The sequence below is a fragment of the Aedes albopictus genome, chromosome 2, assembly GCF_035046485.1.
Source record: "Aedes albopictus strain Foshan chromosome 2, AalbF5, whole genome shotgun sequence".
In the NCBI taxonomy this organism is placed as follows: Eukaryota; Metazoa; Arthropoda; class Insecta; order Diptera; family Culicidae; genus Aedes; species Aedes albopictus.
This window is the reverse complement of record NC_085137.1, coordinates 302,708,531-302,731,609: the sequence shown is the minus strand read 5'-3', so window position 1 is coordinate 302,731,609 and position 23,079 is coordinate 302,708,531. Positions and strand designations below refer to the sequence as shown.

Sequence of the window (23,079 nt, the reverse complement as noted above, 5' to 3'; positions counted from 1 at the left end):
TCCAAATCGGTAATTAATTTCGTAAAATTCAATTTTAATTCCTACCACATTTTTCTTGTAATTTTGGGGACATCCATGTGCCCCATGATAACCACGAAGGGCACATACCTATCAACAGTTCTGAGAAGTGTTGAACTTATATTTATAGGAAACTTTCGCTATTTGAAGAACTTAATTCAAACTAGTGTTAGAAACCTTCCTTGATTTGGAGGCCCCCTGAATTCGGGGGCCCGGTGCGGACCGCACCCATCGCACCCCCCTTGCTACGCCACTGGTTGTTGGTATTATGATTGTGTTAATTAAGAGAGGTAAAATATTCCATGAGTGTTTTAAAATTTCCAATATAGCTATGGTAAGCCGTTGAAGGGTTTCATGGAAAATCAAAGGCCTTCATAGATATTTAAGGTCAAAAAAGTTGTTTTCGCATAAACTTTAGTTCGGCAAATACGCATATGGGAAGGATACTATACGAATAGTATTAGTATACAAGAAAACAATGATTTGATGTAGAACAATCCCTGGCCAAGTTCGCAGGGATTGACGGTATTAAAGTGAAGGAGTTTCATTTTGATTATTGTAATGTAGTGTTCTTTAGTGAAACATATCACCTTTTAACACTTTAATGCGCCTCCAACGGTTCATCACGAACCGGCTGCTGCAGATGGAGTATGGCTGATCATATGCATCAGACATGCTCAATAAACAGGAGGAACCGCCGGGGCTCAGTAGAGTCTATTCCCAAGCAATAGTTCCAAGTCGGTTGGATTTGAGAAGGTTTTGATGATCGTTACAAATCCTAATAGAACTATTATAAGATTTGTGACAGGTTTTGGAACCTTTTACAGCCATCTGACTTCAAAATGTTGTTTGGGCTCTATTTCCCACGTTTCTCGGTTGATTTTTATTACATAGTAATTTATTATTGTCATAGTCGCTTTTTCGAATTTTTACAATGTTAGTTGGTCATATTTTCTTTAAATAAAGCAATAAAAATCGACCGAAGAATCAATAGTGGGAAGGAGATTTGCAGCACTTAATTGTGCTGATAGATTCAAAGCTAACGTGCGAACACTTAAACGCATTGTTGACGTCAATGCGTTCGACGTGACATTTTGGACAAAAACTGACTGCTTTATATTAACTGAACAACATTACTTGTGTATGACTAGGTTGACATTTCTAGGCTACGCTTGAGAAAATGACATGGTTCTTCTAGGTAGGACCGATAGGACAATTGAACGAATTTGAATATTTTTAATAGTATTTGTAGCGGGATGAAAGTTGACATGAAATCTTTATTATTTTAAAATTTTATTGCAATCAACTGTCCAACTTGGCGTATTTTTGATTATCTCTTAGATGTTCAGAAGTTCAGTTACATGTTTCTGTGGATTTTGGACCGATGACAATTTAAGGACACAAGAGATGAACACAAGTAGAAAACGATTACACAGCGCAACATTTTTTTGTCTCAAGAGCAAACTTATGTGTCTCCGAAGGATTTTGGGCCGCTGAATCCGAATCCGGGCTCAGATTTGTTCCAACACGTCACAATTTTGAGCTATACCTCAATTTATAGGGCGAAATATGCGATTTTGGGCTTTTTTGACTGCAAGCCATTAAGCATGGAAATATTTTTTTTAAACAATCAAAAGGTTAATTGGTCAATTAACATCTAAATTAACGACTCGTGCAAAATATTTCGTTTTACCTAATCAAATTTGATAGATTTAAGCTTTTTATGTTAGTATGAAAACTTGCATGCAACTTTTGGAGGGTGACTTGTATGGGAAATATCGAACCTAGCATAAATCGCTCAAAACTATCTAATTCGATTTGGTAAAACCCAATATTTTGCATGAGTCGTTAATTTAGATGTTAATTGACCAATTAACCTTTTGATTCCTTAAAAAAATATGTCCATGCTTAATGGTTGTCAAAAAAGCCCAAAACCGCATATTTTGCCCTATAAATTGAGGTATAGCTCAAAACTGTGACGTGTTGGAGCAAATCTGAGCCCGGATTCGGATTCAGCGGCCCAAAATCTGTCAGAGACACATAAGTTTGCTCTTGAGACAGACAAAAAGTTAATTTTTGTTACGCTGTGTTAGCGAAATCAAGAAAACAATTTGACCCAGGATCGACTATATTTTAACATACAGGGTTCGATTGATTCGATAAAAAAAACAACATACGACAACTGACTTAACGAGGAGAAAACCATATTTAACCATACCACAAAATCAAACAAGGAGACAAACACAAACCGTGTGACCATAACACTACATAGGCAAATATGGTATGGACTACATAGGCAAATAGATAGGTCATTTTCCGCGTACGGCTGGCAAACTGCTTCTGAAAGATTACGTACTCTTTTCTATCTTCGGGTCTAGTGTAGAGGTTCCAACTCTATTCAGAGTGCAGCTAGAAACCTAGCAAAAAAAAAAAAGAAAACAATGATGTGATGTAGAACAATATAAGTAATCGTGGCTCGAAAACTGTATGGACTATTGACGGAAGCTGGATTTGATCCATCGTTTAAGATCCATGAGCGGGATGCTGTCAGTGTGTCGTTCACGGGCGTGAACAGAGCCAGCGAGATGATCGGCTTTTTCATTTCCCGGAACACCGCAGTGTCCGGGGATCCACGTGAACATGGTATCAGCTGGAGCGTTCATAAGTATACCCTGAATCCAGGGGTGTGTCGGTGTATCAGATTGAAGCGCCGATATGACGCTCGCAGAATCGGTCAGAACCAGTATCGGGCGGTCAGATGGCGTGGTAGCGGCGATGAAGGCTGCTGCTGCTTCAGAGAAAACTGAGCACTGTGGAGGAAGACTCATGCTGACCGGCGGGATGTCGCCTGATACACCTATCCCGACTCCAAGATGGGAGAGCGATCCATCAGAAAACCGGTGAGCAAAGTTTGAGTAGGAGACACGCAAAAGTTCAGTGACCGACCTTCGTAGAGCAGCAGAGTTACAGCCGGCGGAGAAACGGTTTTTTATCCGATTGTCAAGTTTCGGCGTTACGGAATGCCAACTCCTATCTCCAAGCCAGTGGAGCTTTGCAACTGGAGGGAGATTCATGTTGGCACTGTGTTTAGAGCTCTGTTCCCCTCGATGAGAAGAAAGACCCTGCAGGGCATGCCATCGCTCGTGTTCTTGCTAGAGAAGGTCGCACTCTTGATGCAAAGAGCTGCGAGGATAAATATCTGGAACGGTAGCAGACCAGCCTCTACGCAGGAAGAATCTGCCGGAGTTGAGGGTAGCAGTCCGGAGATCAGTCGAACATATGAACTGTAGACGGGACTGAGGACTTGAACCAACCTGTTGATGGCAATGCTGATAATTTCGAGTCCGTATACGAGCCGACTATCGATGATGGCGTGAGCCACCTGGAAGCGGATTTTCCGATTGTTTGATCTATGCGGACGAGATATGGATCTGATCAGATTTAACCTCGTTCGGCAGGCGGCTTTTACAGCGTCAAAGTGTTGACGAAACGATAGTGTACGGTCCAACAGTACTCCCAAGATGCGGATCGACTTACGAAGTGGAATTGCCTGTTCTTCAATTGTTATAGGTGGACCTTTTATTTTATGCCCGAGTCAGCACTGGGGTAACCTATGGAGCCAATCAAGAACTGCTTTCCTCTGAAAAATAAAAGACACGGTTGAACCATGGACTGATTTGCCAGTGCTCAAAGACCAGAGAGTAATCTCTCGATTGCGAACCGGGCACACATTTCTATCACATAACATGGGAGGCGGTCCGTTCCGCAAGGAGTGTGAAGTGTGCCACATCCCAGCCACAATAGAACATGTTCTTTGCGTGTGTCCCATCTACGAAGGCCAACGTCGACTTCACAACATCGCTGGTAATATTGGAGAAGTCCTACGGGACGATCCGGATATCATCAAAACACTACTCAAGTTTCTCCATGATTGTAACCTGTATGAATTCATTTGACAGCTCTCTCATTCGTTCATTAATTTAGTGTGTTGAACTAACATTAAAAGTTAAAAAACACAATAATAAAGAATAAAAAAAAATGTATGGACTATTATTGCTGACGAAACTCATTGGATGTGTTTTGATGGCGTGAAATATAAAATAATGATTTTTTTTTAATAAAACTGAATTTACTCAAAAGTTTCTTATTTGTGTTCATACTATGAACTTCATAGAATCACATCTATAGTTCCATAATCTATATGGTTTTCAGTTTTTTTTAAGTTTCTTTGTATTTGTGAATTTTAACTTAATGCTAATTCTTCACAATGGTTTTCAGTGTTTTATCCATGAAAACTATCTTATTTTAGGCTTATTATGAGGAGTAGGTTGTCCCAAAATTGCACATGGTCAAAAAGCTTAGGGGCTCACCCTGCAGATGATAGCTAAGGGTGTTAGAAACAAACTTTTGTATGACGGAAACTTTCAGAAATGATGTTTAGAGGTCGCTCCGGAAAGATTTTTGAAAAATGGCCATTTTTCGTAATAAATTTCATACAAATATTTTTTACCGTACAAAAATTGGCAATACCCACTATTTTTATATTTTTGCCTTTCTCCTCGGGTTGAGGTAAAATACTCACGATCAAAACATGATATTGGTTTGATTGATATAAGAGATAAAAGATCTGAAAATAATATCTGAAAAATGTTCCTGGAACATCTGAACAATATCAAAATTTGATATTTCAAGATCAAACGAATAACTCGATGCTATTGGTTAGATCTTACAAAATCTAGATATGATATGATGATGATGTTCCAGGAGTAAATTTTTGATTTTAGTTTAAGATCTTTTATCTCTTATGTCAATCAAACCCATATCACTTTTTGATCTCCATATCAAAATATGCTATTATTGAGCTCTTTTCCTCTACTCGGGTCGTACACTATGTGTACTAGAAAGGCTATATGTTCACTCCAAAAATGACTTTCTGATAGAAGGCCCGGAGGGTCGAGTCACATATACCAATCGACTCAGCTCGACGCATTGAGGTGATGTCTGTGTGTGTGTATGTGTGTGTGTGTATGTGTGTGCGTGTGTGTGTATGTGTGTATGTATTTGTACAAAAAACTCACATCACTTATTGGCAGTAAACCTCAACCGATTTTAATGACCGACGGTTTATTCGACGCGGCATACAGTCACATTGTTTCCCATTGAAAATGGTTCGGATCGGTCCCGCCGTTCCGGAGTTATGGCCATTTAGGTGTTCCGGATCGGTACCTCTGGGAGGGGCCAGACATGAAAATGCAACAAACTTATGCATGCGACCTATCAAACCACGGCATTTTCGATCATCTGATAAATGGAAAGCAGGAAAATTGTCTCAGACCATATCTGAACCGGTAGTGTTCCGGAACCGGTTCCGGATGTCCCGCCGGAAGTGGCCAAATATAAAAGAACCAAACCCATGCATGCGGCACATCAAACCACGGCATTTTCGATAATCTGATGAACGGTAAGCAGGAAAATAGTCTCAGACCATATCAGAACCGGTAGTGTTCCGGAACCGGTTCCAGATGTCTCGCCGGCGGAAGTTACCAAATATAAAAGAGAATCAAACCCATGCATGTGACACATCAAACAGCGGCATTTTCGATAACCTGATGAACGGTTAGCAGGAAAACAGTAAAAGACCATATCTGAACTGGTAGTGTTCCGGAACCGGTTCTGGGTATCCCGCCGGAAGTGGCCAAATATAAAATTGAACATAACTCATTCATGCGACACATCAAACAGCGGCATTTTCGGTAACCTGATGAACGGTTAGCAGGAAAAGAGTATCAGACCATATCTGAACCGATAGTGTTCCGGAACCGGTTCCGGGAGGTCCCGATGGGTGAATGCAAACTTTTTAAGGAGTGATAGAGGATCATCAATAGTGAAAATGTGTGTACGTACAGGGGATAGACAAAATGATCGGGACAGGCAAAATTTTCACTTTTCAAAAAATGTTCAATTAGCTGTAACTTTTCGAAAAGTGCATCAAATATTCTCGGCACCGCTCAAACGTCAAATTTTCTGTGAGGGTAAGCAGGCCAGCCTTAATTCGTGCAGTAATCCATTATGCTCGTATAAACCATTGTCAGTACACAACCGTTAAAAATGCCATGGCCTACTGAGGCATCTCAAAATGGTACCTAAATGATAAAGTTTCTCGCTAGTAGGTACCTTTCTATATCAAAGAAAATGGATTTGTCAACGGAAACAAAAATTCAATAAATGACGCCACCATAATTCCTAAACACAATTAAGACAAAAACTTGTTGAGCATACGTGATTTTTTACTTTGTATGTGTTTTTGGGAAGTTCTTATCTCTTATGTGGCATTTTTAGAAAAGATACCTAAAAAGTCAAATTTCACCAAATAGTAAATCGTCAATAACTCTAAAACGGATAGAAAAAACGCCATGCTGTCGTCGGCAAAGTTTTTCCTAAAAAAATATCCTATCTTTTTTGGAAATTGTTTTAAATTAGCATTAGGTTCAGATTCTTTTTATGATGGGTAAAATGCACAGTATATCAAAAAATGACAAATTTTAGTAAATTCAAAAAATCAGTATCAAAAAGTTACCTGCAGAACATGTCGTTTATTATTTTTCCCAAGTGGATCTGTATGAAGCTGTAAAAAATATAAAAATAGTGGGTATTGCCAATTTTTGTACAGTAAAAAAATTTTGTATGACATTTATTACGAAAAATGGCCATTTTTCAAAAATATCGCCGGGCGACCTCTAAACATCATTTCTGAAAGTTTCCGTCATACAAAAGTTTGTTTCTAACACCCTTAGCTATCATTTGCAGGGTGAGCCCCCAAGCTTTTCGGTCATGTGCAATTTTGGGACAACCTAATGAAGAGTTAGCCTTATGACTGTTAATTTCCGACTACTGTGAGGGAAAACTGCTATTAATTCCAAAAATAATCTAGTTTTCGATATGTTAGGCCACTTGAATTGGGGAATTGTAGATCCAAAAAACGATCCCAGGATATATTTTTTCATACAAAAATACTTTGAGTAAAATTTTGTTTTGAATATTGCGTGAATGGGCAATAAGGCTATAAGTTTATTATGGTCTTGTGAACCATATTTGTCAAGAGTTTAATATCGTAACTTGTTTTGAGCATATCTTTGATGAATACAATTTTGTTTCTTGGGGAAATATCAGCCCGTAAGCTGTAAAATTTGCAAATGTTGATGAGAATTGGTTTGTGCAGAATAAAATGGCATGAATTTTACAATCAGGTCAAAATTTTATCTTGAAGAAATAAAAACTGAATTATTCATATTTTTCTACAAAATACAATAAATAAGCTTCATTTGTTTCTTACAACATGTTTTTCTAGGTTAAACCGTTTTTGATCTGCAGTCGGTTGAAAGTGTACCGATTCTAAAGTGCGCAGGCTTTAGTCGTTTTGCCCTCTACTGTAATGATTTAGACAGAAGAACAGTCATGTTGTAGTGATAACAACAGATATTTCATTAACTAAAAGGAAACTGTTCTTCTGTCTCAATTATTGCACTAGAGGGCAAAACGACTATGCCATATGTAATAGAATCCCTGATATCTGATAAATCGCTGATAAATACGTAACGCATTTTAGAAGATATTTTAATCAACATAGAAAAATTAAAATACCATTCGCTTCTTCTTCTTCTTCTTTTTTGTGGCTCTACGTCCTCACTGGGACTTGGCCTGCCTCGTTTCAACTTAGTGTTCTTTGAGCATTTCCACAGTTATTAATTGAAGGACTTCCTTTGCCTGCCATTGCATGAATTTGTATATTGCAAGGCAAGTACAATGATACACTATGCCCAAGGAGTCGAGAAAATTTTACCGACTGGAATGGGAATCAAACCCGTCGTCTCCGGATTGGCGATCCTTAGCCTTAACCACTAGGCTAACTGGATACCCCAAATACCATTCGCACACTGCTCATATGCTTATTGTGGTTTCCATCATTATTGATATGTGATAGGGGAACCAACGTATTTTGGACACAGCGTTACGCCAATATATTTTGGACACTTCCATTTGATTTTGCCGTAAGTGTCCAAAAAATATTGACGCGTTGCTGTGTCCAAAATATGTATTTTCCCCTAGCAGCCAACAGAAAAAAATGGGCCATCTCTAAAAAGATTTTGCTGAAGAAAGTCGTCGATCGAAACGGGGATTAGGTTGGTCGGGAGGCGGGAGTCGAACCAGAAGTGTTGATGAGCGCTAGAGTAAAGTTGTTCACTCTTCTTTATTTCATTTGTTTACCATTAGAGTCAAACTTTTGTAATTATATTGTTAGAGCAAACTTTTCTAGTTTGTACATTGCATTTATTCAGTTTTTGCAGTGTTGAATTACTGAATTATCGTACAGTATGCGGCAGGAAAAAATGCGAAAGTGTTTTTCAACTTCAAACCTCTTCCCATTTGACGTTAACCAATCTATGTTTCAACGTTCCATGATCTCTAATAGGCTAGTTTTCTGAAAAGTGAATTAAGAATTTTCCCATTTTGGTCACTAACCTTTACAGGGCAGCGCCTGAAACTGAAGACAATCAGAATTTTAAAACCGCAGAAAAGTCACTAAATTTCGTATCTGATAAAATATTTTTTTAATTTTCTCTACAATATCATCAAATATATGTACTTATTTCATCTAATATGTGAAACTACATGGCTCTGGATCAGTGTGGTCTGGTTGTTCAACGAATTTAAGCTATTTTTTTACTGTTGTAGTCAATTTGTTTAATGACCATTGGGCGTGCAGTTTATTGATACCCGCTTACTAGGCTTTTTTGAGTATTCCATAAGTGAAACTTAAAAAGAATATAAAAATAAGATAATAAAAAAAAAACTACAGTGTGTTTACTTTAATTTGAACCAAGTAAATGAGAGAAATTGAAAAAAATTAAAAGGTGGGCACTTTATTTTGCCTATCAGTGTACATTATCACATGTTAAACATCAATAAGGTTCATTTTTATTTTGCACTGCTAGAATATAGACATTGACTAATACACTGTCATGAAAAAATAGTCATATATATCCAATATTTAGCGTGAAATATTGCCTTGAACTTTTCGCATTTTTTCCTGCCGCACCCTGTATATCACCTTTTAATGCACGCTAATGTAAAGAAAATTGTAATGCATCATTACATTGATAATGCCTATCTTAAGGCTTATTGCATGACAAGTGTGGAGTTACTGAATTTCGCATTACACAGGTTGATATTCTGCCCAATTCGTGCAATGATATAATGCTTGTGATTACTTGGGCAGTGCCGCTTAAATGGAGGCATGCACGCATATCATCATATGCAACAACTTATACGATTACTGGTTGTCTAGGTTTTCACCTAATATCAGTGCAAGTGGAAAACACTTATAACAGTCTCTGTCCCAGTTGGGATGTAACGATAGAATTAGGAAGAATTAAACAAACCAAAGAAGATCAGTTATTGAAAAAATCCTTATCGAATTCAACGTTGTGAACGAAACCTGTTCAATCAGCATACTTGGTACGCTCTTATTACCTTAGAATATCTCAAAGGCAACTGAAGCTCTACTTTGAAATTCAATGACCATCTCAGACCTCCACTACATCGAAGTTGTAGATCTGTATAGACGAATATTGTCTCGGTGGCTGGAAAAAGCTTGTCCAAATAAAATTGCGTCGAGCCTTCAGCGCGCTAGGTACAGCTGTTCGTATACTGCTCTTCTCTTATCAGGCGAGAGTATACAAGAGATGATAAGAAATATTCAAAATAAGGTTTTTGAGCTACAGTCTTCAATCGGAGCTGGAGCTAATTTCCAATATCAGTCCGGCCAAGCTTGATACTGGTTAATTCGCATTCGCTAGTCGATGAGAGCAGATCATCAGTCTTGTCTCGCTCACAGGACTGGTTGTTGGTTTTAGATTTGTATTTAGCGCTGGGGCTCGTTTGCATTTTAGGAGTATCATTATGAGCTGCTTATCGCGTTTTCGCTTAATCACATTCGATGTTCATAACACGTTGCTGCAAATTCGGTCGGCGCCGGGTAAAAAGTATGGAGAACTTGGAGCTATGTTCGGTATTAGTAATAATAAGAATCAGCTGGTAGCTAATTATGTACAAAGTTGGTAAGTATATTCTAATAATAACAAACGCTTCGTGCACACGAAAGAAGCCACAAGATATGATCGAGTAATGGGTACGAGTTGATTATACAACAAATATTTCTTATCTTCACGTAGGCATAAAATGAACCGGTTGCATCCGAACTTTGGACTGAAGACGAAAATCGGATATAAGCAGTGGTGGCAAATGATGATTGGAGGTAAGCGTTTCATTAGATATGCTTTAGATTCTAGCTGAGTTAAGGCTAAATAATGCATCCGCGAAATTTGTTAAATAATTCTTGCTTAATCTAAGGAACGCGTTGCGATAGTGATAATCCAATTTCAAATGATTTCATTTGTTGTGTATGTGTGCTCGCCTGTTGATTTGTTCAAAATTTATTGTGAACACATAGCAATAAATTTGAATGATTAATATTATTTTCAATCGCACCATATGAATGTGGGTTCAAGGTTGAAAATTCTACAGTATCAATGATTTTTTATTACTTGAATGCTGCGCACTTTAGAATCTGGATTTTTTTCTGCAAAATGCAGATCAAATTTGGTTGGACTTGAAAGTAAATGTGGCAAGAAACAAGAAGCTTATTCGGTTGCATTTTGATGAGGTCAAAAAAGCCATTTTGCCTTAAACTTTAACTAATCATCGTTTCACCCAGAGCCAGAACAATATGCATAAACAATATGCACTCGACAGCTGTATATACAGGGGATAGACAAAATGATCGGGACAGGCAAAATTTTCATTCTTCAAAAAATGTTCAACCAGCTGTAATTTTTCAAAAATGGCATCAAACATTCTCAAATTTTTACTGTAAGTTCATCAACTAGTTATGTATAAGTGGTCCAAATTTGGAAAAGATCGGGTCATTCTCCACGAAGTCATAAAGATTCCTGAAAAAGGTATAATTATCCGATAGCCAACTTTGAGCTGTTATATCTCCGGATTCAATGAATCGATTGCGTTTAAATTTTGACCATTCATGACTTATATAATTAACTCTGAAAAACATTTGACTTAGTTTGAAATTTTTAACAAGAGAAAAAGTTATAGCGATATTATCTTTTTCACGATTCTTTAGTATATTGGCCTATTTTTAATATGCATTTCATTACTTTTTCAATTTATTGGCGGCTATGTTGTTCCTTTCCTTCAAAACACATTTATATATAAGTCAATTAGAAATTAAATGAACTATAATTTGCATCTTGAATTTTGAAACGATGTGGAAGTTTTGGATAATTTGGTATTTTAATAGAAAAATAATCTAATCGTTTTAATTTTCTTCCGTGTTAAGAATTTTAAGTTAAGTCAAAGGTTTTTCATAGCTCATTATATAAGTCATACCTAAATAGTCAAAATTTGATTGCATTCGGTTCATTGAATCCGGAGATATAACAGCTCAAAGTTGGCTATAGGATAATTTTACCTTTTTCAAGAATTTTTATTACTTTGTGGAGAATGGCCCGATGTTTTCCAAATTTGGATCACTGATACATGTTGATGAACTTATAGTAAAAATTTGAAAATGTTCGATGCACTTTTCGAAAAGTTACAGCTAGTTGAACATTTTTTGAAAAGTGCAAATTTTGCCTATCCCGATCATTTTGTCTATCCCCTGTACGTGTGATAACGTTCGTAAGCTATACTTCAATGCCAATGGCATGTTATATGGAAAAATAATATTTTTAAAAGTCAATATACCTTGAAAGTTAAGATGCATATACACTAGTATGGGACACGCTTGCATGGAAAAAATAAATCCTCGCTCCAGTCGACTTTTTAGATCCCATTTAGGTTCCATATGAACTGTACAAAATTTCAGCGCAATCGGTGAAACTATAATTTAGCGCAAGCGGTTCAAAGTTTGCATAGGATTTACTATGGGAAAAGTTACACTTTCAAACAAAAAATCCTAGAGGTCGCCCTTTGTCTCTTTAATTCAAATCGATCAATGCTTCTTGTAGAAAAATCATTTATGAAACTTTCCTTCTAAGACCGCAAAACGATTAGTTGCTTGTGGAAAAAGTTATTGATTTATTACCGATTAGTGATCCAACGAACGGCTTTTTGTTTTGTTTTATTAGCAGCACTGTAGCTGCTGCCTTGGCTGCTGCTGTTTCTGGGGGTGGTGATGCCTCCCGCCACCCCATGCAACAACGGCAGCAGCAGTGCTGCTGATAAAACAACAAAAAGCCGTTCGTTGATTCACTAATCGGTAATAAATCAATAACTTTTTCCACAAGCATCCAATCGTTTTGCGGTCTTCGAAGGAAAGTTTCATAAACGATTTTTCTACAAGAAGCATTGATCGATTTGAATTAAAGAGACAAAGGGCGACCTCTAGGATTTTTTGTTTGAAAGTGTAACTTTTCCCATAGTAAATCCTATGCAAACTTTGAACCGCTTGCGCTAAATTATAGTTTCACCGATTGCGCTGAAATTTTGTACAGTTCATATGGGACCTAAATGGAATCAAAAAAGTCGACTGGAGCGAGAATTTGATGTTTGTCCCATACTAATATACACTACAGTGACCCAAATATCAGATCTGAATTTTTATATTCTGCATAGTTTTAAGTTTTCTATCCTTGAAAACTCTTTCATTCTTATTTAACTGTATCCCGATCTTTTTTGGATAACTTTATAAAAAAATCGGCATATCTTAAAATTCGCCAGAAGTAAGCTTAGACTTTCCCCTTCCACTTGCGACTAAGGACGAAAAAAATTGTCGGGTGTGTTGTGCAAATTGTTTAATTTTTTTCATGTAAATTAACGTTTATTTAGCCAAGAGAAGAAAAATTTAAGTGGTAGGAATTTCTTAAATTGGTTAAGATGTTATATTAACAAGTTATTCAGATGTTAGAGTAACAAAGCCCTCTTAAGGCGATAGTTAAACGAAGTCACGCATGAATTTTCATGAGCACAATATTGCTAAGAGCCTGTCCATAAACTACGTAGACTCGGAAGGGGGGGGGGGGGGGGGTGGTGTTCTGGCCAAAGTCTACGGTCTATACAAATTTCGAAAATTTTGTGTGGACGAAAGTCTACGAGAGAGATTGCCAAATTAAGTCTACGTAGCTTATGGACAGCGCCAATGTGTTTTGATCGCAAGTGTGTCGTGTGAATTTGTTCATCGTGTTTCGCGTGAAATAGCTGATAATTGATTATCACAATAACGGAGTTTAGCCTTAAGTTAATACGAATTGAAAACTGCTTTAACTGATACAGTTTGCAAACGTTTTTTTTTCGCTAGTCACCAATAATCACATTAATTAGTGTGGTGATTATTGCATCATCGATAGCAGCAAATTCTGTTGTTTCTTTTCCATCTCTCATCTCATCTCTTTGAACCTGAACCTACTTCAAATGGAAGTCGTAAGTTCTGATTATTTTTCGCTAGCCAAACATGTTTCAGTGGATGCAATGCGTGATATCGTCGCAAATTCATTGCAAACGCAGGATCCGCTTGGTCAGTAGGTCGGCTCCAGAGGGACGTTTTTCTCCATTTGGAAAATTTGTGCCATCATTAGGATTCGCCTGATGCTATTAAGCTGGTACACCACGCTAGATCGACCGAGAACATCTGTGCTACGTTTCGTTTACAGTTGGTGTTGATTGGAAGCTCAAGGGAAAAGCCATCTTGGAGTCAACGGACTACCTTCGAAAAATTGATATTCTACTACTGCTATTGCGAACCGTAATTAATTGTTACCGTGAATTCGGGTGAAATTGGTCACTTTTAGTTTTGATGCAATAATCTGCCGTGAATCGCAAGTCAGTCCCATCTGCATTTTGGGCAAAAATGAGTTAATGACCATTTTCGATATTTCTTTGGTTGATCTTTCACCTGCGAGAAAAAAATATATAGTTTGTTCAGTAAAATTGAAAAACAACATCAAGTCAGATTGTCCCATAATGAAATGTAATCGCAAGTCAGTCCCATTACGAACTTGTGCACCCTCCAGTACAAAACCTAACACTGTTTTTAGCCTGTTTAATATTTTTCAGTATTACGTTTTCAGGTTTGAAACAATGTGTGAAAGTTTCATGTTGATCGTAGAAGTTTTCAATTTATGGTGATTTTTCGAAGTTTCACATAGAAATCGAATTTGAAAACTTCAGTGTCCATTTTCTCAATGCCTACTTTTTGCAGATGGGACTGACTTGCGATTCACGGCAGTAATGTTATTACGTATTGTGCTGAATTTGGATGATTGTTGATTGTTTCGAATGTTTTTACAGTTGATTTTTCCCTATTTGTTATGTGTTATTTAGTTTATAAGTATATAAATCATTGGGGCTGTTGATTTGGATTAAATAAAGCACATATCCAGGGAATCGACTGGTGAGTTACGTTGAAAAATTGAACAATCGATCAAGTTGTCAGCGAAATTCACCTTTTGGTTTTCTAGATTTGTGCTCATGACATTTCGAGACGTACTTCGTTCTACTATCACATTTAGAGGGCCCATACGCAAACCAGAGGCTTAAAGAGTTTTTCTCCATTACTCGCATTTTTTCGGCTCGGAGAAAGAAATGAGGATATTCAAATAGAGGACCATTCAAAATCACGTTGTGTATCGTCGACAAAAAAAAATCAAAGAAACGATAAAGACGGAGGAAAGGACCCAGGAGTCAAAAAAAAAAGGTTATTGCTCGTTGTTGTAGTAGTATTATGATTTTGGTTGAAGTCCAAAGTGACCGGCATTTAAATTAGTGGATTAGGCATTTGGATTAGTGTATTTATATTGTGTCTCTTGATTGGCTTATTGCGCGTTTTGCCGTACACGGTAAAAAATCTGCACGCTCGATGTAAGGGAAAAATCCACTAACTATTCAACATCCCAATCAACATGATCACCAATGTTTTTCCTTTGAAATCGCAATGCTGTAACTGTTGATTTCAGAACCAAAACAAACCCACCGGAGAAATTTAATGAAAACCACTTCAATTTTCACTACTGTATAAAGCAGTACGATCCAAAGTGAAAAGCTATTGGTTTGGTAATGGCTGTTTTGAACATGAAAGTAAATATAGATGACAGGTGGTAGAAAGTGTTTTGCTTCGATACGCACCTCTCTAACAGATATGAAGTAGTGTAGTGGGGAAACAGATAATAGTGAATCTCAAGGTGCTGGTATCGAATCTGGGTGAGATGAACACTTATTTTTTTTTATTTTGGATTTGAAATCAAAACATTGTCAACAACGAATTGAAGTGAATTTCCACTTAAAATTGAAGATTATTTATTATTTATTGGCTCTTTATTATGGGGATTTTCAGCCCGAGGCTGGTTCATCCCCGTAAAAATTGAAGATGCATTTAATGTTCTTTTTCGAATGATATTTAATTGATAACAAACTGATTAGACAGTAGTGCGAATTCAAGTGCCAATCAGTTCATATCAGAGTGCAGATTTTTTACCGTGTAGATTCTCGCGCAAAAATGTGCAAAATGGGTTATAGATGTTCGCCAGTGCATAAAATCATGTTCGTGTCTTCTACAATAAGTGCGGAAATTACCTACGGATTAACCGCGCATGAGATAGCGAAATGATTAAATCTGGCATTCGATTTGAATAGATCCTATCTGCATAGGAATCACAGCAATACGACATACATACGACCTATTCAAATCGAATGCCAGAAATCATCATTACGAAAACATAATCATTTAGTGCTAAAACCGAGACGAGCCCAATGTCAACTGTAATACATCTCCGTTTTTCTATATATATTTTCCATTCTAAGGCTTGAACGTGGCCTTGAACTGTATTTTACTCATCGCTTGTTAAGAAAGTTGTTTATAAATAAGGTTAAGTTCGATTGCAATCATTTTGCTTATCTGCAGTTGTTAACCCATTATAGTAAATATAGGCGCATCTAGTAACAAATGCTTGGTTGCAGTATGAACAATCAAGCTATACCTATGTATATACGACCAGTCTCAACATTGAATGCAGCGGTGAATTATGAAGTGCGGTGAAGTGTGAAGTAGGTCTCCAGTTAGCCTAAGGGCTATGGATCGCCAAACCAGAGACGGCGGCTTCGATTCCCGTTCCGGTCGGGAAAATATTCTCGACTCCCTGGACATAGTGTATCATTGTGCTTGCCTCACAATATTCACAATATACAAATTCATGCAATGACAGGCAAAGAGAGCCCTCCAATTAATAACTGTGGAAGTGCTCAAAGAACACTAAGTTCAAGCGAGGCAGGCCAAGTCTCAGTGGGGACGTAGAGCCATAAAGATGAAGAAGACGAAGATGAAGTGTGAAAGTCATCGTATGTGTTAGCAATATTCATAAAATATTGTAATATCCTATTCGAGCTACAAAATTAAATCTAATATAGGGTGCCTGTAACTGAAAAGCTGGCTCTGTCCCAGTGGGGAATGTTACAGTTGTCCACAGTGGAGCTTACTTGTATCTATAGATAGTAGAGTAAATCTATACTTGTATCTATCTACCCACAAATCAAGACAACTACACGATGAAGGGAAACTACATTCTTACTATGCACTCTACGGTTTCGAAACAACGCTTTGGTGACAAATTGCAATGAAATGCAGTGACGTAGCTTCCCTAACAGAAGAGTGAAAAAAATACTTCTAGTGTTACAACTTACAGCTGGATCGAGACCCAAAAAAAATCCTATTCAAGGGCTCGAACCTTGAATCTTCGAATCGACAGTCTCATCGTCTCATGCTCAACCATCTGCACCAATTTGAAACTGATGCAGATAAGACAAAGAAGTGTTATGACGTTTTAATCATGGGTAACTTTGTTTTATTTCGTGCTGGCAACTCTGTGCGATTTTTCAGCTCAACGTGGCATATTGTCGCGCTTATCTTTTATTAGAGTCCTGCGGCGGTCGTACGCTCGCAAGGCATACCGCCGCATGACAGTCGCAAGGCAAAACAAAAGAAAAAGTGTTCCCACCAAAAACAAAAGCACGTGGGTTTCGTGAAGATGTTTTTGAATGTATTTGTGACGAACGGCACGAATGAGTGTTCTTGCTGTCAAACCCCATATAGTGGAATTACCTACCTTGATACCTTGTTGGCTACAAAGTAACTTTACTCCAATGCCGAGCGTATAGTAGAGCACCATCTTCGTCGGTCTTGGGCGATGTTCCTCCAGTTTCCCCGAACGTGTAGGGATCGTAGATCTTCTTCAACCGCGTGCAGCCAGCGAGTTCGCGGCCGCCCACGGAGTCGCCTACCTCTACCGGGTTCTCTGCTGAATATTGTTTTCGCTATTCTTTCTTCCGACATTCGCACTACGTGTCCAGCCCACTGAAGTCTGCCGTATTTTATAGTTTGACAATATTCGCATCTTCGTACACTTGGTACAACTCGTGATTCATGCGTCTGCGCCACACTCCATTTTCTTGTTTCCCACCGAGAATTGTCCGCAGCACTTTGCGCTCAAAAACTCCAAAAGCTTTTCGGTCTACCTCCTTTAACGTCCACGCTTCGTGACCGTAGAGGGCAACCGGATGAATCAGCGTCTTATACAGAGCGAATTTTGTTTGCGTTTGCAAGTTACGGGACCTAAGCTGGCTACGCAATCCGTAAAAGGCCGTATTCGCAGCTGCAATACGCCTTTTCACTTCACGGGAAACGTCATTGTCACATGTCACAAGTGTTCCAAGATAAACAAATACTTCAACAACTTCAAACACTTCCCCATCAATCACTACCTCAGCACTAACACCACCAGGCCTGCTTCTGTCTCTACCCGCTATCATGTACTTCGTCTTGGTAGAGTTAATCGTCAAGCCTATCCTCGCTGTCTCTCTCTTCAGAGGAGCATAAGCTTCCTCCACTGCCCTACGATCGATGCCGATGAGATCAATATCGTCCGCAAAACCGAGGAGCATGTGCGACCGTGTGATGATAGAGCCATTCCTCTGCACGCATGACCTCCTAATCGCTCCTTCGAGTGCAATGTTAAACAATAAATTTGAAAGAGCATCCCCCTGCTTCAATCCATCCAAGGTCACAAACGACGTAGACACTTCGTCCGCGATCCGATTACTTGATTTTGATCCATCCAGCGTTGCGCGTATCAGCCTAATTAGTTTCGCCGGAAAACCATGTTCTGACATTATCTGCCAAAGCTCATTTCTTTTTACTGAATCGTACGCTGCTTTAAAATCAATGAACAGATGGTGAGTCTGCAAGTTATATTCCCGAAATTTATCTAGGATCATCCGCAGGGTAAACATTTGATCCGTCGTTGATCGGCCCTCACGAAAACCAGCCTGGTATTCGCCGACGAAGGACTGCTCAAGAGGTCGCAGTCTGTTGAACAGGACACGCGACAGTATCTTATACGCCGAATTTAAAAGGGTAATCCCTCTGTAATTGGCACACTCCAGTCTGTGCCCTTTCTTGTAGATTGGGCATATGAGGCCATCCAACCAACTAGTGGGCAATTCTTCATCCTCCCAAATCTTTATAATAATCTGATGGATTGATTGATGTAGCTGCTCGCTTCCGTGCTTAAGAAGTTCGACCGGGATCTCGTCCTTCCCAGCAGCCTTGCTGTTTTTCAGCTCCTTAAGGGCCTTTTTAACCTCATCCAGTGTTGGTGGTTCCACTGCTTGACTGTCATCCATTATGTTAATCCTGTTCCTGGGTGCTCCTTCGCTGCTACCATTCAACAAATCTTCGAAGTGCTCCTTCCACCTGGCTGCCACCATTGTTTTGTCTGTCAGCAAATTTCCTTCCCGGTCATTGCACATGGCGGGCACTGGCGCAGTCTTGTGCCGCGCGCCATTGACAGTTGCATAAAATCTCCGCATATCGTTCCTGTCCATACTTTCCTGCGCTTCAGCAATAACACTCTCTTCGTGTTGCCGTTTTTTCCTGCGGTGGATTCGTTTCTCTTCTGCTCTTGCAACCCTGTACCGCTCTCTGTTCTGCCGGGTACCGGCCACTAGCATTCGACTTCTGGCGGCATTCTTTTCGTTTGTCGCTCGTTGGCAGTCCTCGTCAAACCAACCATTACGTTGGCGTCGCTGAGCGGTACCAATCACCTCTTGCGCTGTTGTTGTCACTGCTTCGTGGAGTTATGTACTTTTAAATCTGGTGACGCTGTTATGATTAGTGACTGTCGCGCTCGAGGTCGCGCTGATATCAGAACCCAGAGGAAGATAATCGCCATATTCTGATTTTTCTTGAGAGGCATAATACTTTTGATAATTAGTCAATGCAAACGAATTTCTACATTAAAATGATGTATGGATGAAATGTTCGTAACACATACAAGCAATAGCTTATTAAGTTAGTCACGTAAAACAATGTAAATTTACATGACTTTTATATAAAAAATCGTAAAAACTGTTTTTTCGTGATTTTTAATGAAAACTGATGAATAACTTTGAAATACGCATTTTAAACACCGCAGTATCTTCGGCAAAGTTGTAAAGTATTGTTCTGACCGAGGTTCTGACTATATTTTAACTGTATTTTCGGTACTTTTTCGGAGCAATTTTCTGGATATTGGAGTACATTTTCGTGAAGATGGTCGCAAAACAAAATCGATTTGATACACCTCTAAACTTTTTATCAATTTAGGCTCATTTTTGGACTGAAGACTTGTTTTTGCATTTGGATTGATTGCTTCAATTTGGGTTCCTTAGAGCACCGCCACGGGAGTCCCTATCTGGGTCCCTATCCCTATTTCCGGGCCCTGAATAGGGACCCATCTTCACACCGGCGGTATCTAAACGGGAATGAAAAATAAGGACGCGACATGGGATAAGCGATGGGTTTCCACATTTGGGGACCCACTCAAATCTTGCACTGAGTTGCTATACCGATGGTTTGTGTGACGTCACTTTCTTTATTTATATTTTGCGGTGAAGTGAGCTGAGCAGTGGTGTGGAAAATAAACAGCAGTGGATCAATAAACCAAGAGATGAATATTGATGCACTTTGTCTTACGTGACTAGATGTTTTCCAGAACCCTATCACAAACAAACAGACGCAACACTAATAATTCCCACGTACACCGATTCAACGGTTTTATTTAAAAATTTAATAGTTGGTCAACTGCCCATCTGTGGCACTCGTAGTGTATTTGTTCAAGTTTTACATTCGCTCACTATTGTCACACCTAGTTTATGATTGGCCACTCTATTGGCCAAACTCAGTCCTTTTATACCCCGGACAGACATGTGATACGAGTGTGATTCCTGTACAACGGTACGCAGTGTCTAGAAAATTCTAACAAGACTGACTTGAACTGAGAGAATTTTCAGTATTGTAGTATTTAAATATTCTTTTAAAAATAAAACGACAAGAAATGACTAGAGGGAGACCGGAGACTGCTTGTTCACAAATGTCATAACGCTTGAGGGGGTGGGTGGATGTCCTTCATGGTGTTACAGCTCGAACAAATAATTTTTCTTCCCATACAAACTGTGTTACGAAGGGGTGGGTGGGTGTCAAAACAGGTCAACTTTGGCGTTATGATATTTGTAAATGAATCCTGACCCAACCAGCAAATCCAGGCTGTACTACGTCCGATTTTAATAGTGGTTTCTGCTTTTAGTGGTGTTGCATATGCGTACACGTTGCATTACACGAACACTACCTGTGTTACTGGTGCAAAATAGTGAACAAAAATCAGCTGTTCCCGGTAAAATCCAACCAGCATTATTTTCAACCAGTAGATTTGCATAAGTGTTCGTGACGCAGCGCTGCGAAACCACAATGCACTTACTTTTAAGTAAGGACCACTTTTAGCAACGCACGGTGGAAGATCAATATGTTTTTGAGTCCCTAAACCCAAAATAGAAACCACCGGTGGAAAAGTGGGGTGCTAACCCAAAATAGCACCCGAAAAGGAGCGGTATAATAGGGATAGCGATGAGGACTCCCGTGGCGGTGCTCTTAGGGGTATCCAGATTATTGCATAATCGGAATCTCCGTCCAAAAAATAGTCGAAATCCAAAATTTCATCATTTTTGGTGCCCAGGGACTATTTTTAGAATGCATTGAAAGTTTGTATAGGGACAATTTTTTGCTCGGGGTGAACTGTCACTTTATCGATTGAACTGTCATTCTATCCACGGAAATTAAAACTGTTTTGTTTATTTCACTATCGAAACAAAGGAATCGGAACATAATAAAATCACCTTATACTCAGACAATTGAGCTCTTTCGATTAGGCTAAAGAAAATAGCAATATTTATTTCACTAAACAACCCAATTCGATGTGACACGGTGTGTGACGATGTGAACAGGTCTAATTGACATGTCTGGAGCAACATTTGAAAAGGGCATACAAGCATTGGTAAACAATGACTTCACAAGTTGCTCCTGAGCCCCCATTAACTTATTCACACAAACTAAGACCGTTATCAGATAGAGCGAACATCGATCTTTCGGATAACGGTGATCATTTGCGTGGGCGGGCTGCTGTTATGCCCTACGGAGCGTTTTCGAAAAAAGACACAAGACCTATTGGGCCCTTTTCAAATGTTGCTCCAGATCGTTCGTATTTAGTAAATGGTGTTAACACAAAAGCTAACATAATAATGTTTAACTTCTTTCTATCTTACAGGTATTTTCAATGAAAATGGAACACACAACATCCCGGAAGACAAGATCGAACAAATGACGGAACATTTCATGGAGTTCTTTAAAACTAGTGGATTTTGGCAGCACTGTTACGGTTCGGTTGATTTTCTAAACTATCTAAAGCTTCAGAGGCACATAGAATCGCAAGGCAGTAAAGAACCTCCGTTCAAGCTGGGCGTCATTTCGAATTTTGATCCGCGGCTAGACGTCCTGTTAAGAAACATGAAACTGAATCACTATTTCGACTTTGTACTGAACTCGTACGATGTTGGATACATGAAACCTTCGAAGGAGATTTTTGCTGCTGCTATGAAAGCATCTGAATTGAAAGACCTCAAACCGCAAGAGTGCTTGCATATCGGGGCAACACCTGCTACCGACTACTTTGGAGCTCGGCACGCCGGCTGGTACGGTTTACTGGTGCATGAAAAATCCGCAGATGAATTGTCTCGAAAATACGGGCAAACGGTAGATGACAATCACGTTTTCTCTAGTTTGTTTGATATTCATAAAAAGATTTCGAATGATTACATGAAATGGTAAATACACGTTTCAATAAAAAAAAGTCGTTTTATATATTTATATTAGTCTGAGGGGGAGTGACACTAGTTTCACAGACAAACAGACGTAACACTCTTCAAAACGGCTTGGCACATGCATTTAACGGTCAATTCAAATTTCATTTGATTTGCGCGATCGTTCCACCAGATGCGCTAGTGTTCGATCACTTTGACGTTTGCCAGTGTATACGTTGCTGAATGATGCAAACGAAAATTACAGGCAATTTGTGTAGTAGTGGGCGTGTCAGCATAACGTCAAATCGAAATCCATCATGGCCGACAGTGTCGCACGCGGTTCTACCAACAGGTTGCAGTGTGCTCATGCAAATGACACCGGGCAAAAGTTTTTGATGAATTTCCTCTAAGAGTTACGTGTGTTTGTCTGTGCTAGTTTTTCCAAGCCGAAAAAATAAAAAAATCGAAAAACCCGAAAAATCCGCAAAAGTTTTACCGTCTTTCATTGGAGAAAAATGCTTTTTCTTTTTTTCTTGCTCACTCCCCTTATCAGACACGAGAAAGAGTTGGTAAGAAAGGTGCAAGTGAACCCCTTTTCAACCCGCTTTTTCTCGTGGTTATCATTAGGAGTGAGAAAAAGCTAGATTCGCCAATGCCGTCTTTTCAGTGGATATGTCGACTTTTTGTGGGATATAGAGATAAGTGACATTTCAACACACGAACACTAGCTTAAATTTTTCCATACACAAAAGTGCACGCTAATACAAAGGCTATTCAGATTGCATATGCAAATATTACCCAATTGATTTGGGTAAATCGGCTAAATAATGA

The 23,079-nt window shown here is 38.9% G+C and overlaps 1 protein-coding gene across 1 annotated transcript; it reads left to right on the top strand.

Annotated features, from left to right (window-relative positions):
- The first annotated feature begins 9,480 nt into the window (after positions 1-9,480).
- On the top strand, positions 9,481-22,871 carry LOC109430663 (rhythmically expressed gene 2 protein). Its single transcript, XM_019706748.3, has 3 exons — positions 9,481-10,136; positions 10,251-10,333; positions 21,717-22,871. Exons 1-3 carry the CDS (start codon positions 9,979-9,981, stop codon positions 22,274-22,276), a joined length of 801 nt encoding a protein of 266 aa, XP_019562293.1. The 5' UTR covers positions 9,481-9,978; the 3' UTR covers positions 22,277-22,871.
- The last annotated feature ends 208 nt before the right edge of the window (positions 22,872-23,079 follow it).